The following is a 15,899-nucleotide window of genomic DNA, read 5'->3' as shown; positions in this document are numbered from 1 at the left end:
TATGTTACGGTTTATTTTTATTTTCTGTACTATACTTTTGTTACCTAAGCTACTTTTTATTTAAGACACTAAGTACTCTCCTCCTTCAACACAATCTTTGCTTAAAGTAGATAGATATGTACTCATTTCCAGTAAAATTGTCTTTCTTAGTTAGACATTCTCTAAAATTACTAATCAATAATATCAATGCCTACGAACAATAGTCGGACTGACAGAGTCAATATAAGATCAGCCATTTTAAATAATGCTTAATTAATTAATTAATATTATCATTAACGGTAACAAACTAACAAATATATAAAATTAATTAATATCAGAAAGTAATTATTGTACATGGAATTTAGTGTTAAATGTTGAGTGCGTGTGTACCTGTAGCTACAAAAAAAATGTTATACCTAACACCATAACTACTCAATGCCCGATACCTGGAATCCAGTACTCCATACCACATTGTAATTATCGCCCTTGTGCCGAATTTGATGAATGATAAATAGATATCCAAAAAGTAGAAAATGAATCCTAAGAATGGTGTAGCCAGATTGCCTATTCAAGACGCCGAGTATGATATAAGTAAAAATTAATTGTATAAATTGTAGACAATTTTTTATGAATTCTAAAAAAATACTGAAAATTCAACGAATTAAGAATCAGTAAGTTACGAATCACGCAACTAATAATTGTAATGCTCTTAATCATACTTAATTACAAAGAATATTTTATTATAATATATTATTTATATTTATATATATAATTAATTCTTATATTAATAAATACGCGTATTGCGTATTGCCCGTATTGCACACAATAGGTTAAGTGAATTTTTACCAAAAAAAAAAAAATGGGTATACTATATTAAAGTAATTATTAATTATTATAAAATTACTTACAATTATTATTTGGTATACAATATTGGTGAACCATAGAAATAAAAAAATAATAGTGTATAATTATATTATGTGTATGACATAAATAACTTACATTTATATAATTATACATTAATCAAAATATTTTTAAAAATACACTGAGAATAGAAAATTAATATATATCAACGTAGTAACAAACAACTTCAATTCCATACAAATTAAATTTTTTTTAATTACAAAATAATAACTGAAGTCGTTATCTTTCGTTGAAATATTTATTTTGATAGCACTTAATTAAAATGTCTAAAAAAAATTTGCGCCAATATATTTAAATACTTAAATATTGCTGGAAGAGCAACATAATATGTGGGATCTCGTATTAAATTTTTTTTTACTCGAATCAAGTAATATAAATCAATAAAGCTAAAAAAAAAAAAATAGAAACATTCAAATTTCTTTAAATAACAAAAAACTCGAAATATTTGGAAAATTATAGTATAAATATTAAGTGAAAAATTAAAATCTACAGTTTATTGTTTTTAAATAACAAGAACCAATAACCATCGCATTATTTATATGAAAGGCGAGATGATTTTGTTACTAATTTTTTATAACCATATTATAATAATATTGCACTATGACTTAATTTAAAAATATTTTAAAAGAAGTCAAAGAAAGAAATAATCTTTGTAAAACATTATTACATTAATGAATAATACATTATTTATATATTATATAAACTAAAATTCTGATTGCGCTCTTATGTTAAAATTCCAGCCCTGTATATTATTAGGTAATTTTCTATTTCAATAAAAGTTTTGATAAAGTATTCTCTTTTCAATTATTTAGTTTTTTCACTCAGTGGCAATCAGCTCGGGTAGGCAGCGCTCCCGGTGGTACTTACAACTGGTACACTTTTTTGATACAGTAATGGTCACGAACACGATGTAAATAAAATCTATAAAATCATTATCAACGCCGTGATAATGGTAAGAGATATTAAAAATTAGAAATTTTAAGATGAAAACCCAATACTATTAAAATGTTATGTACTTGTATATTTTGTTCATGATTGAAGCTAGAGTGACACCAAAATTCTCATAAATCCATCTTCAGTAATATTAATTATTGTATAACGACTTCTGACTAGTGAGTAATGTTAAAATTTACATCGATATAATATAAATATATATATATTATGTCTATGAAAATGTAATTATAATATAAAAATTATTGTATGCATGTATCTATGTTTATTAAATGCTGTAATGTTGTATGTGGTTATACATTAATATTAATTAATAATGTATTATACTTTTTATGTGAATTATATTATATATTAATTTGTAATTGTTAAAATATTTTTTTTTAAAGGATTGAAGACAAAACCTCAACATGATTTATTATAAACTAATTTTTATATTTTGTTCAGTGTTTAGTAGTATTTACTGTTCTGTAAGTAAAATTTATTGATAATAAACCATGTCTAATAATTGTAATAAATCAATTTATCTTTTCAGGATTCAAGTTATGATACAATATCTGATGTTTATTTAGAACATGAATTGATTCCCAATGCTGGTTTCACCAAACGCAGTTCTATTCTTGTCAATTTGGAGTCTAGGAATGATGTTGTATCTATTTCTACAATTAATGATTCAGACATACAGTTATTAAAAGTAATAACTTAATGAATATTCAATCAACTGTTTTGTTTTAATTAATTAATATAAATACATTTATTTATAGCAACTAGCTTCTAAAAATGAACTATACAGATTAAAAGTCACTGTCAGAACATTATCTGGCAAAGAAACACATTTTCTCACCTTTACTAGAGCATGTCTTATAGTTGGATCTAAATTAAATGATATTCTAACGTTACATTTGGATCACTTAGATTCTCCATTTGCAGTTAACTTAGCTACTACATCTAGCAACTGTAATAGCTTTAATGAATTGAACACAAATAACTTTACAACTACAGTATTTTTCAGAAGACCAGAAAGCAGTCCAGTGTTTGTATTCCAATTTTTTTTTTTTTTTTTTTATTACATTAAATCAATATAATATAGCGAAAATTTTGGTTTTTTGCAGACCCGATACAGCTACTTATATTCAAAAGATGGAACGTGAGCGTGACGCAAGAGAAAAAGGAAAATCAAGCAATAACAAATCAATGCTTGGAAAATATGTAAGTACAAATTTATTGGTACTTGTTTGTTATCGCCCCCCATAAATAAAATAAACAATAAATTATATATTTCTAATTAGAAAATGTATTATAATTATAATTTACCAATATATTATTATTAAAATTAATTTAAATAACGAGAGCCAGCAATGTACTAATATATTTTGATAGAAAATGTAAGTTTCTCATTGCTTAAAATAGATCATCTATCACGAGCTTAACACAATAATTGTAGGAACAATAACAGCACACTAATATAGCTATATAGTAGGGCAATAAATGTTATATGGAGTACTAGCGAGGCAGGGGCGGCACTACACAAGGGAAAGGGTGGGAAAGTGGCCCTCCAACATTTGATTTTGCCCCTCCATTGCCTCCCTTATAATTTAATGTTAAAAATATGTAAGTAAATAAAGTAATTGTAAATCATTATTAGTAAAATAGTATTGATTACTTTCAAGAGTTTTTCAACTTAAGTTTGTCTGTTATATTCAAATTAAATATGCTTTTTTTGCACTTAAATACTCAATAATACTAACTCACACTTTCTAAAATCTCTTACATAAAAAAATAAAAAGTTATGTATTGTTATATATTACATACAAATAAAAGAAAACGGAGGAAATTAGAAGTTTTACTGTATCTAATACATTAGCGATAAAAATATATAGTAGGTATATTTTTTGATTATTTATTTAGAAATATAACATATTATATCCAAAATATTTTGAAATATGAAAATATTTTCAGTAATACTTTCCTGAAAATGTGGTATAAACAAATTATAGGGTGATCAAGTAGCCATACATAAATGCCTCACCAGAAAAAAAATTTGGCCCGATATCATTCCCCCCTCCAAAATAAAAAATATCTAGCGCTGTCACTGTAGCGGGGCGATAACAAACAAGTACCATAAAATTAAAATTAAATCTATTAATTTTTCTAGTTATTTACAAAACACATTACACTTATATGTAAATTTGGGCTTGAATTTTTAAGATTTTTCAAGCGAAAAATAATTTAAATTATTATTTAATTACATAAAAACTCAATGTAATGTATTATTAAAATTTTAAATATTAACTTACTAATAAATATATTATTACAGTGGATGTATATATTACCATTAGTCATATTTATGATGATTGCTGGCGCATCAAATCCAGAAGCAAGACAGTAAATGGAAAAATGTACTTCTAAGTTTTATTTATTTTATTTTATTCTTCAATCAATTAATGGGGCTATTCCATTAGTGTCTTTATGTTTAATAATTTAAATTTCATAATATGTACATTAAGTGATATTATTGTCTATTTAATTACAATATTGGATTAATAATTAATAAATTGTTTAGTAATAATTAAGAAATATTTAAGTTGTTTTTTTTCACAATATAACCAGCTCCACTACTATGTTTAAACACACATTGTCCATTGATCCAAGTTGATTGAACATTCAATTTATTTCCCAATAATACAAAATCAGCATCAGCTTCATAGTTAAGTGTACCTTTAAGTTTTTGTATTCCTAAAACCTTAGCTGGATGTAAAGTTACTGTCTCAATTGCTTCAGCAACACTACAATCTTTAAAAATATATATTTTTTTTAATATACCATTGTGTCAAATATTTTACTTAAAAGTTTTGAACTTACTTGTTGCTTTAATAAAATATCTCATACATTCGTCTAAGGAAGTCACACTTCCACATAATGTATCAGTGTTTGCAATGTATGCTTTTGAATTCTTTACTTCAATCTGCTTATCACCCAAATGATGAATTCCATCTGGTAGCCCTATAGCTGACAATGCATCTGTTACCAACACAAGTCCTTCTGGGTTAACTTTATGGGCAATTTTTAATGCTGCTGGATGCGTATGAGTACCATCAGCTATAATACCAAAAAATAATGGCTTCTCAACCCTAGGTGGACATGCTATGAGTCCAATCAACCCTGGATCTCTATGATGAAACTATAAACACAATTTGTTCAAATAATTGTTGTTGTAAAACTAAAGTATACCTACAGAAAGCATTGCGTTGAATAAATGTGTAATAAATGTAGCTCCATTTTTTACAGCTTGTATACTAGTTTCCATATCTGATGACGTGTGTCCTAATGATACAACAATTCCATTACTGGATAATAGTTTTATTGCTTCCATTGAACCATTAAGTTCAGGAGCAAGAGTAACTATTCTTATATTGTCCAAGCTACCATAAGTATCTGTTAGATTAGAATTTTCTAAGCTTTTTATATTAAAAAGGCTATGTGCACCATGTTTTAGTTTACTAATGAATGGACCTTCAACATGTGCCCCTAAAATTGCAGCTCCTTGTTCATTACCTCGACAACGTTTGAACTTTGGTAATATCTGCAAATAAAATATATTTTATATTATTAGTATTAATAAATTATAAAATTATTACATTAATACATTTTTAATGTTTTCATTATATTGATATTAAGATATACCAATTAAATAGTTTTGAATTTCCATAAAAAATTAATATATATTGTATCAAAATGTACAATCAACCAAAATTAATAGAACCTAAATAAATTAAAAGTAGTTTAATACTATACTTGCTTCATGGTAATTTGAACTGGTCGTTGAGACTATTGTAGGGCAAAATGCAGTAACACCATATTGTAATAATCCTTTTCTAACTATATCAAGTCCATCTCCTCTATGGTGAGTAAAATCAACTCCAAAAGCCCCTATAGACATGTTATTTTTATATTTTAAAGTTAAGTTTCATGAACAATTACTTAACATTTGATAAATCAGTAATAGTGAACTATTGGTTCTTTATATAAAGGGTTAAATTAGGTTGAAAGGTCGATTACATTTTAATGAATTAAATTAATCGATGATTTTTTTGTACAATCTAACATAAAATTTCCTTATTTAGTTTATTTATTTTTAATGTTGTATAATAATTGCACATTAAATGCAAAATACATTGTAAACATATTGCATAAATAATATTTTACTTTAGTTTATTGTAAAATATTGGAAATTTAAATTTATAAAATATTAAATTAGCGTTGAATATATTATATTTATTATTGGAAAATTAGGGAGAGCCAAAGAGGCCATTAGTCTTAGCTAGTCTTGCAGCTGTAGTTATTTTAACATTCAATAGATATAATTTAAAATAAATATCACAGTAATTAGCTACAGACAACAATCATAAAATACATAAATACTGTGTGTATTCAATAATATATAAATATATGCAAGAATATTAAAATTTTAAATTAACATTAAAAACATGGCAAACCAAGTCTTATCTGTTTTTGTTTTGTAAATAGATCAAAGTTTGTTCTTTGAATAACATAGTTTATAATGTCTTGTCAATAGTTGAATAGTATTAAATAATGTTATAAACTGCATATTATCTTTGGTAACAAGGTCATATAGATAATATTATTGAAAAAAAAAAGAATATGGGTAATCTTCCTTAATTATTAAAATAAACATTTAATGTAACCATCAACGTTTTTGCAACTGATTTGTGGAACTATAGACTAACGTTGGTTGGAAATCATCCAATCAGATGATGAGAATGAAACGAACATAGTTATTTTAGCTATGTTAGATATATAATAAGATATTTTACTTTATACTAACCATTGATTTGTAAATCTATAAATCCGGGAGTTATTAAAGATCCTAGGCAATCAATTTCAATGTCTGGAATTTTTTTCTTATCATAAAATATAATTTCTGGATTAGCTATTCGTCCATCAACGACCCATAGATCTTGTGTAAGAATTTTTCCATCTTTCAAAATATTGCAGTTAAAATACTTGGTGACAATATTCATATCTATTGGACCACTTACACACAACTATAACTGCAGCTAATTGAAAGATAACTGAACAGTATTTGTAATTTAATTTAACACACGTGCCATATGACTTATTAGGAATCAACAAGGTCATAAACTCATAACGCATTACACATTTTGTTGCATGTAATTGTTATCATTGTTTTTGTATATAATTATCTGCTTATATAGAGTAAACAAATTGTTTTATTGCAACTTAAAATAGTACATAATAATAATATAGAATAGATATAAATAATTCGGTAAATAAAACAATTTCCTTAGTTCTTAAAAATAAAAGAAAAAAAATAACAAAAATATCACCTAATATTTTTTAGCAATTCAGTCTTCTTAAATATTTACAACAAAATTAAATATTTAATATAATATAATTATGATAAATATGTTTATAACAAGGAAGAATTTTTTCTAAACATTTTCACATTTACAAAATAAATAAAAAGATTTGTAAAACAAGAGCAGATATCTTCTCATCAACAATTAGTGATAAACATTTGATTCTTGGTTCTAATATTGTTAACTATTTAAAATTAAATCCATTTTTTAATTCAGCAATTATATCATGAAATTGACTTATTATTTATTTTTTATGCCTTATGGCCATTATGAAAAAAATGGCTTCAGTTAGATGACTAGATATTTAAATTAATTTCATGTTATGATATGAATGTAGAACCAAGAAAAAAGTTGTTAAAAATGTATCGCAATATATATTTTAAATAAGCTTAACAGGTTTGTTATATTATCACGGAACGTTAAAGTTTGAGCGAAAAAGAAAAAATAACTTGTATATTTTAAAGTGTTAAAAAAAAGTAATAACAAAGAAATTACAATTGGTACTAATTAGTAACCAAAATAACAAAAAAAAAAAAATAATATCTTAATATTGCAATTACGTATGAGAACACCACAACGAGTAACTAACAATTAAACAACATGCATGTTATATAATATGTATGAGTATATATATATATAAATATATAATAAAAATTTCAAAATATTTTTTTGCCTATATCTAGATTAATTTGACTAAAATGTTCACTAGATTGTTTAAACGAGGTAAACGTCCATTATTTACAAAAAAAAAAATAATAATATATATTATGTATATAATAAATGATTTATGATATTTAAAAAAAAAATACAAGAAATTTAATATTATGAGACTTTTAAAATAAAAACAAAAACAGCTCATACATTTTTTTACCTTTTAATAAATAGGAACTAAAATTACTTTTTCTTGTTGAGGAAATAAATTAATTTAATAATAATAATAATAATAATAATAATAATAATAATATAAAAGAAAAGAAAGTCAGTAAAATGTCAGTGTTCTTAAAAATAAAAATAAATTTGTTAAATCTAGAAAAACAAAAAAATGCACTTCGAGCAGTCTCAAAAATTAATTAACTATTTATATAATAAAAATTGAAGAATAACAGGAAAAATAAGTTAACAAATACATTTTCGGGAGAAAGCTTTTAGATTTTTTTTTTAGAGTCACTTACACAGTTGCGTTCAAAACAAGAACATGGTGATTATTTTTTGCTAAAGTTACAATATGACCACCACTAGTTATTTTCAACCCACAACAACGAGACACCTAAAACAAATTTAATTATTTTAATAGAAGTATAAAAATTTATAAATTTGTTACTACTAAATCTTAACAGAAATGTAAGATAAGAATAAAATGTAATAACTGAATATTTTAGTTTTTATACCAACATTCAATAATAACATGATGGTACAAGCTTTACATTTTTATACTATACACCATAATTATTATTATACTAGATTTTTTTTCAAAAATCAATTCAAGGATTCTTTCATTTTTTTAAAATAATTTTTACTGTGCTTTAATTAAAAAAAAAAATCTAATTTAAGATAAAGTGAAACCTCCCTTCTTAACAGTTAATAGACATCTCTAAATAGCAGACGTTTTTGAGGAATGGGGACATTTTCACTAATTTTCTATAGAAAAACCTCTAAATAACAGACACTTTTATGGCATTGTATCTTTTGATTTTAATAATTTCTATCGTAACTTTGTGGAATTAGAAAATGCATTAACATACAAAATGACTGTGTCAAAATACGAAACAATCTAAAGCAACTGATTTTTTTAATATATGTATAAATAACTTTAAATAAATAAATCAATTTTTTAATTATAATTTCAATTTTTTATTTCTCTTATATTATATTTTTCCCTCTAAATACCGGGCAAAATTTTAGCGACTGAGGGTGTCCGGTATTTGGAGGTTTCACTGTATTTATATTATCCTATAAAAATAAAATTAATTTATAAAAACATATACATGAAGTTACAATATATTCCAATATAAACCACTATTATAATACACTTACTTTAATATAAGGGCACTCTAAATCTGTTAAATGAGTGCCATCATGAGAAAAAACAGCAACATGGAAACGATTGCCATGAGAATCTCCAACTAATATTTCTCCATTTTCTGATATATCTATGCCATTCGGAAAACTAGTGATGTATTCGCCACCAATACGTCTTAAACACACACCTTCATCATTAAACACTACAATTGAGTGTCCTTTGAAATCGCAAACATAATAATCATCATCTAAAAAGAAGATAATAATAATAACATATAACACAGATGAATTTTATTTGAATGCACAAACCTCTGACAATAATGTCTGATGGTTCTTCCATATATGAAGCACAATCAAACCATTTCATTATGCCGTTATCTTCATTTACATTTAAAACAAATACTGTTGGGTGTACACTATCAACCAGTGCAAGATGTCCATTAGCAGTCACAGCCACTCCAGCCACAATTTCAATAAATTGAACCTGAATCTTTTTTATAAATTTACCCGTAGGATATTCAAATATCTGTACTCTAGATCGATCAGAACCACGATCACAAACAACTATTTGATTATGGTTTAAGAAAACTACTTTTCTAGGATAAAATAAGTATCCGTCCTCTTTTCCTTCTCTGCCAAATTCAGTCTTATAAGTACCATCTTTTTCAAATACCTAAAAAGCATTTAGTTTTAAATAAATTTCAATTAGTTATTTTACAGAAATTACTTGAATCCGATGGTTGTGCGTATCAGCAACAACAATATCTTCTGTAGGACTAAGACAAAAGCCATGAGGTGAATGGAATTGTCCAAGACCACTCCCCATTTGACCAAATTTTGCTACTATATCCATGCTAGGCCTACTAGAATGACGTTTTGGTCGAGTTGGCGGAGCTCTTCTTTCTTTGCTGTACCAACTTGAATTAGTAGCTACTCCATAAATATCTAAATATATATGTTTTACACATTTTCATTATCATTATATTAAAATATATAAATATAAAAATTACCAGGAGATAAAGTAGTTGTAGGAGAACTCATAGATGACACACTACCAACAGAAAATGGATCTAAGCCAGATTGATTCAAAACTAATGGACTCATCAGGCTTTGAAGCATACCTAAATAATATAACATATGTAATAAAATATTATTTATTTTAAGTTTAAAAATAATATATCTTACTATTATTGTTATTGTTGGTATTCAAATTATCTAGTTTAGCAAGTGCTTGTAAGTTATTCAACGCAAAACTACCATCCAAACTAGTTGGTGTGTTCAATAAATCACCCAATGAATCAGGAGATGACATTGTTGATAAAATAGGATTATCATCAACATTTAATGAACATAAGCGAGCCAAGTTTAAATCAAATATCTGTGAGTCGACCATTGGTGACAACATAGGTGAAGGAAATACACGGTCAGTTAAAAAATTGGTTCTTGGAGTAGGTGGAGAGATAGGTGCAACTGCAACATTCATCCCTTGTTCTGTTTCAATTTGGCCAAAATATTTCTAAAAATATAAATTGGACAAAGCCCATATTGCATTATTACAATAAAATAAAATAAATATGACTAAATAGTTTTACATAAATAATGATAACTTACTCGGCAATGATTTTCAAATCCACTAATATCAGGAGAATACATAAGTTTAGCATCCACATCAACATCTGGTATTTGACCAAATAGCTGAAGCATCTGAGTAAAAATTAATTTTTTTAATGCCATAATTTCAGATTCACTTCCATTCTCTAATAGACGTGTGGCAAATTGTTGCACTCCACTGATGTTGTCAGTAATTTTCTTCACTCTTAAAATAAAAAATAAATTTATTAATAAACATTTAAGTAACTTAAAAAATGAATATTATACTCTTCAAATTTATCCATTATTTTTAATTCTTGTTGCTTTTGGGAGGATTTAAGCTGCATCAATACCTCATTTTTACATGTATCTAATATAGCTTTAAAACTCTAGAAAAAGAATAATTGTTAAAACATAACATAATGTATGAAATTATAATAATATAATTACATGAAAAGTTTCTTCCACGTTTGATTTTACATAATCATGAGAAGTTTGTAAATTGTCCAGTGCTTTTTCTAAAGTAGCTGGTAAAGTTGAAACATTTTTCATAACATTCTTACTTTCACGTACTAAATACTCTAACTCGGTTCCATATTTTTTATAAGCATTGGAAAGACTATCATAACTATGTTGGCATGTCCTTGGAGAAGGTATATTGAGACATTTAGTACAAGCCAACTCCTATAAGTATAATTTTGCGTTATGATAAGTTATAATAATTTTATTAAATTAATACAAATCTATATTCATTTGTATTACATTCGTTAGCATATAAGTGAAAAATCTTATTTAAAAAAACATATTATATTAATTAACTATCAAAATATTATTCTAGAAACGGGGATATTATATTATTTAGCTAAAATATAATTAAATAAGTGTTAAGTTAATTAATGAGTTTCTCTAAAATGCAACTAAATTATTTTCCAAAATAAATTAGTATATTTAAAACATTTAATTTTAAACTAAGATTAAAAATTAGAAGAAAAAATGCATTTTAAATCAGATGTTATACTCACACATGTTGTCTTACTAACGTAAATCATAAGAAATTTGCCTATAATCAAATTTAAAGGTAAGAATATTATCTTGAAAATGTCATGTTTTTATTGATATTATGATTTTAAAATAGCTATGTAAAATATTACAGTTATATAAAAATAATGTTCATAACTCACTTTAAAATGATAATATGAGAGAAAAATTAAAAATATACATAGACCTTATACTAATAGATGTACATATGATATTTTCTAAATAATATTACCTTTAAATTTGATAATAGGTAAATTTATTCCATTATTAAAACTAATATTACAAAATGTGTTCTGCTGAACATAAATTTGCTATGATGTACGTTAGTAAGACAGACAATACATGCGGGTATAACATCTTCTTAGTAACAATTACAACTTACATTACAAGTGTTACAATAGTACACCATTTGTTCATTATTATGTTTTTCACATAAAACCATTTTATGTAGAGCAGTTTTATCCTGAGCACTCTGAATCATTTCCTCAATGGATACCATATAATGATACTGTCCAGGCGTCACAAGCATCTAAAAAAAAAAAAAAAATATTTAACCATCAAAATTATTTATACCTGTAAATATAAATAACTAAAATTAAACATTTAAAACAATACCTTATGCATACTTTCACAACCAGAACACAAAAAATTGCAGCAAGTAATACATTTATGAGTTGCCTCTTTATTATCTCTACAAGATTTGCAAACTAGTCTATGGGTTTTTAACATTTCGACTTCAAGAATATCCCTAGTCACATAGTCTTGAGGTAATGTCAAAGTTCCACGATTTAATTGAGTCTAAATATTAATTATAAATAGTTTTATTTAAATGCATAATAGATTATAAAAAAAAAATAATAATAATAAAATATATACAGTTGTTGGTTGACTGCATGTAGGACATATTATATTAAGAACACTAAACATTGAGTTAACATTTACAAGTTGTAAGATACATTTTTCACAGAATACGTGCAAACAGTTCAGTACCCTTGGACACATATACTCATTTCTGTAACAAAATAATTGTATTAATATAAAAACATAATAAAAAGTATTAAATAACTTACTTGCAAATATTACAAGTATTAATTTCCAAATTAGTTTCATCTTCAATCAAAAAGTCATTACTTGAATCTAAAGATGATGTATCCATATTTAAGGATTTTTAATTATATCACGACGGATACTTGTATACACTTGTATCAATTTTTTTATTATTGGAATACTATTTTAAAATTATAATTCTAAAAGTAAATAATAAAAAAAAATGATTAATAATTAAATACTATTAAAAGCTACTAAGTGTTAGGTTTTTTTGAGTTAAATTTTGGTTTTTGTTTAACACTTTGAATGCGGCATGGGTTGACCTGAGCAACCCCCTGTGTGGAACATTTTTATAATAATAGAAGCAAGTATAATAATATAAAAATATCCGGAATTTCAAACCACCACAAATTACACAATTTCAACTTTTTATCTGTGTGGAGGCACAAACACAAATAGTTTGTTGTATGCTGGTATTATTGGGAGAGGTCAGAAAGTAAATACAGGTTGTCGACGATGCATCGACACCCGCCCCATAGAACAAAAACGATTTGTCGGCAATGCGTCAACGTCAGTAGTCTAAGTATTAATATTAACTTTGTAGACTTAATTGAACTAATAAAATAAATATATTCCATACATTAAATAAATAGTAAAACAATAATTTTCTTTCATTAAAATTAATAATTTTAATACATTGTTAATATATTGTTCTTCCTCGTTTTAATGTGTACTATTTTCAATATCAATAAGATATTTTCTTTAATTTTTATAAATTTAATGAAGGAAGAACTTGAAATATAAAAAATATAACTGGTATAATTTTATATTTATTTGTATTATAGGTATGATAAATATTATCTCATGACACATACAGAAATATGAATATTATTATATTAACATAAATAATATTGTTCAGAATTAAAGTAAATCCTTATTAAAAAAAAGATATAAACCTTTACAATTTACATCTGTTAATTATTATACTATTTTTTTTTTTTTTGTGGTAACAAGTGAAATAGAATCCATGATAGGATTACTTTCTACCTAATTATTCTACTCTGTCCAGCTAGAGAATACACTGATACTGCTCAGAATAACTGATTATTGTTGAACCAAGGTATGGATTATCACTAGACACATATTATAAATAATGTTATTATAAATTTAACAGTTTTTACTAACCTATTTACCTACCATTATAGAAACAATTGTTTTTATTTAAATTAATTCACACATTACTTATTATTTGTGTATTACAATAAATAATTACATTAATATAATTTAAGTACTAGATGCAAAAATTAAGTTACTATATTGTTATTATACAATAGTACATTGAATTGAATTTAACTCAAAATTAAATTTATTTTTAATAAATTATAAAACAAATTATTATTTAGTCATTTTAAATACAGAATCAAGAATCAAAAACCTAAAAATACAATATGAGGATTCTAGATATTTTTTCTTGATTGATTTTGAACTAAGCATAAGACATGAGAGCTAGTAATTAATAAAGTTCAAGAATATTAATACAAGTTAAAAATATAATACAATAAACAACATATTGAATCACATTGTGATAGCATTGGTCTAATTACTATTTTTTAATTATTTTAACTATTAACAGATAATTGCAATACAATGCACTTAAAAAATACAAAATAACTTATAAAGTTATAATAAATAAAAAAAATAATTACTATAACATAAAAAATTAAGAATACTATCAATACTAAATATTATTTCATATACCTGTTAATAAATATCAGATGTATTCTACCAATGTAAAAATTTATATCATTAACAATAATGGATCAACAGAACATTCTTTTTGATTAACGATTATTTTTAAAGAAAAATATACCTAAGGACGTAGGAAAGTACATCACTAGTATCCCAGAATATAAATATTCATCACAAATTAATGTACAGTGTGTATGTTATGTAATCCAAATTTACCATAACACTTATAGTATAATATGAACTATTAATTTATTTTTGAATTGAATTAGTAGCAATGACTAATAAATTTAATTATTTAATTACACTATAAACAATATATTTAAATTTAAAAAACAAGAATTAATAATGATACAAATTAAGTCAATTTTAACAATAATTTTAAGATTAATGTATATAAATAGGTTAAGTTTTATAAAACATTAGTTTGAGTATTAACTATTAATTAAGAAATTAACTACCTAAAGCAGCATCAGATGAGTTACAAATGTACACTACCTATATTAATATTATCAAAACAAGTATATTATTAGATATTATATTCATAAGTAAATAACTGTTTGGTTACATATACCTATATTTTAAACTTTATTAAATAATTTTATGCATGAATATTCATTTAAAAAATATAATGAACGTTTAGCAACTATTCTAAATGAAATGAACGAATGGTTTGAGTTTTGGATACAGATAAAATAATGTACTAATTACAGACGATTAAAATATGGAACAGAAATGAAAATATAGTCTTATCAATTTTCACAATTTTTACAAAAATTTTGAACCCCTCCCTCTAAGAGCATCACTATAAACCTAAATTGTTTCACTACCTTATCGAAAATAAATACAATTTAATTTAAAATAATAATCTTACCAGAACACGTTGAATAAATATATCGTGCGAAAACGCTGATCTTAAAACAAGTAACAACGCAGCTGAGTCGCTGAGAAAAGTGACTAGACGAAAAACGGATTGCAACATGCAAATAACGGATGATAGAGAAAGGGGTCGGGTCGGGTTGACGGCCATTCATGGTACACCAACAATATACACTATGACCATGGTAACTAGTTATTCAGTTATTATCTAGGAGCAACAATTTGAAAATTGGAACATACTCATTAATCATTATTCATTATAGTCATTACCATATTGATTACTATTATTTACTTATTACTTATATTTTCTTCTCTACTCATTTTTTATTA

At 24.9% G+C, this 15,899-nt stretch overlaps 3 protein-coding genes across 4 annotated transcripts; 1 reads left to right on the top strand and 2 right to left on the bottom strand.

Annotated features, from left to right (window-relative positions):
• The first annotated feature begins 1,832 nt into the window (after window positions 1-1,832).
• On the top strand, window positions 1,833-4,427 carry LOC132921081 (ER membrane protein complex subunit 10). Its single transcript, XM_060983916.1, has 6 exons — window positions 1,833-2,012; window positions 2,238-2,318; window positions 2,384-2,542; window positions 2,613-2,881; window positions 2,961-3,057; window positions 4,166-4,427. The coding sequence occupies exons 2-6, from the start codon at window positions 2,259-2,261 to the stop codon at window positions 4,235-4,237; spliced, it is 657 nt and encodes a 218-aa protein (XP_060839899.1). The 5' UTR covers window positions 1,833-2,012; window positions 2,238-2,258; the 3' UTR covers window positions 4,238-4,427.
• On the bottom strand, window positions 4,249-6,986 carry LOC132921080 (N-acetylglucosamine-6-phosphate deacetylase). The gene is made up of 5 exons (XM_060983915.1): window positions 6,695-6,986; window positions 5,648-5,778; window positions 5,084-5,431; window positions 4,711-5,029; window positions 4,249-4,641 (listed from the first exon to the last, which is right to left on the bottom strand). Exons 1-5 carry the CDS (start codon window positions 6,888-6,890, stop codon window positions 4,418-4,420), a joined length of 1,218 nt encoding a protein of 405 aa, XP_060839898.1. The 5' UTR covers window positions 6,891-6,986; the 3' UTR covers window positions 4,249-4,417.
• A 1,108-nt stretch (window positions 6,987-8,094) lies between these two features.
• LOC132921079 (B-box type zinc finger protein ncl-1-like) lies at window positions 8,095-15,810 on the bottom strand. Of its 2 annotated transcripts, none has more exons than XM_060983912.1 (14): window positions 15,565-15,802; window positions 12,968-13,144; window positions 12,774-12,909; window positions 12,513-12,695; window positions 12,280-12,426; window positions 11,310-11,543; window positions 11,148-11,248; window positions 10,881-11,085; window positions 10,455-10,785; window positions 10,280-10,390; window positions 9,997-10,214; window positions 9,579-9,942; window positions 9,285-9,517; window positions 8,095-8,517 (listed from the first exon to the last, which is right to left on the bottom strand). In XM_060983912.1, the coding sequence occupies exons 2-14, from the start codon at window positions 13,051-13,053 to the stop codon at window positions 8,419-8,421; spliced, it is 2,448 nt and encodes an 815-aa protein (XP_060839895.1). In that variant the 5' UTR covers window positions 13,054-13,144; window positions 15,565-15,802; the 3' UTR covers window positions 8,095-8,418. The 2 variants fall into 2 exon arrangements, with proteins under 2 accessions (XP_060839895.1, XP_060839896.1); XM_060983913.1 differs by lacking the exon at window positions 8,095-8,517 and adding an exon at window positions 8,589-9,200 and having other exon boundaries at window positions 15,565-15,810.
• Window positions 15,811-15,899: the final 89 nt, after the last annotated feature.

This window comes from Rhopalosiphum padi, chromosome 2 (genome assembly GCF_020882245.1).
Source record: "Rhopalosiphum padi isolate XX-2018 chromosome 2, ASM2088224v1, whole genome shotgun sequence".
Lineage (NCBI taxonomy): Eukaryota > Metazoa > Arthropoda > Insecta > Hemiptera > Aphididae > Rhopalosiphum > Rhopalosiphum padi.
The sequence above is the reverse complement of the archived record's forward strand: the minus strand, read 5'-3'. Positions and strand labels throughout refer to the sequence as shown.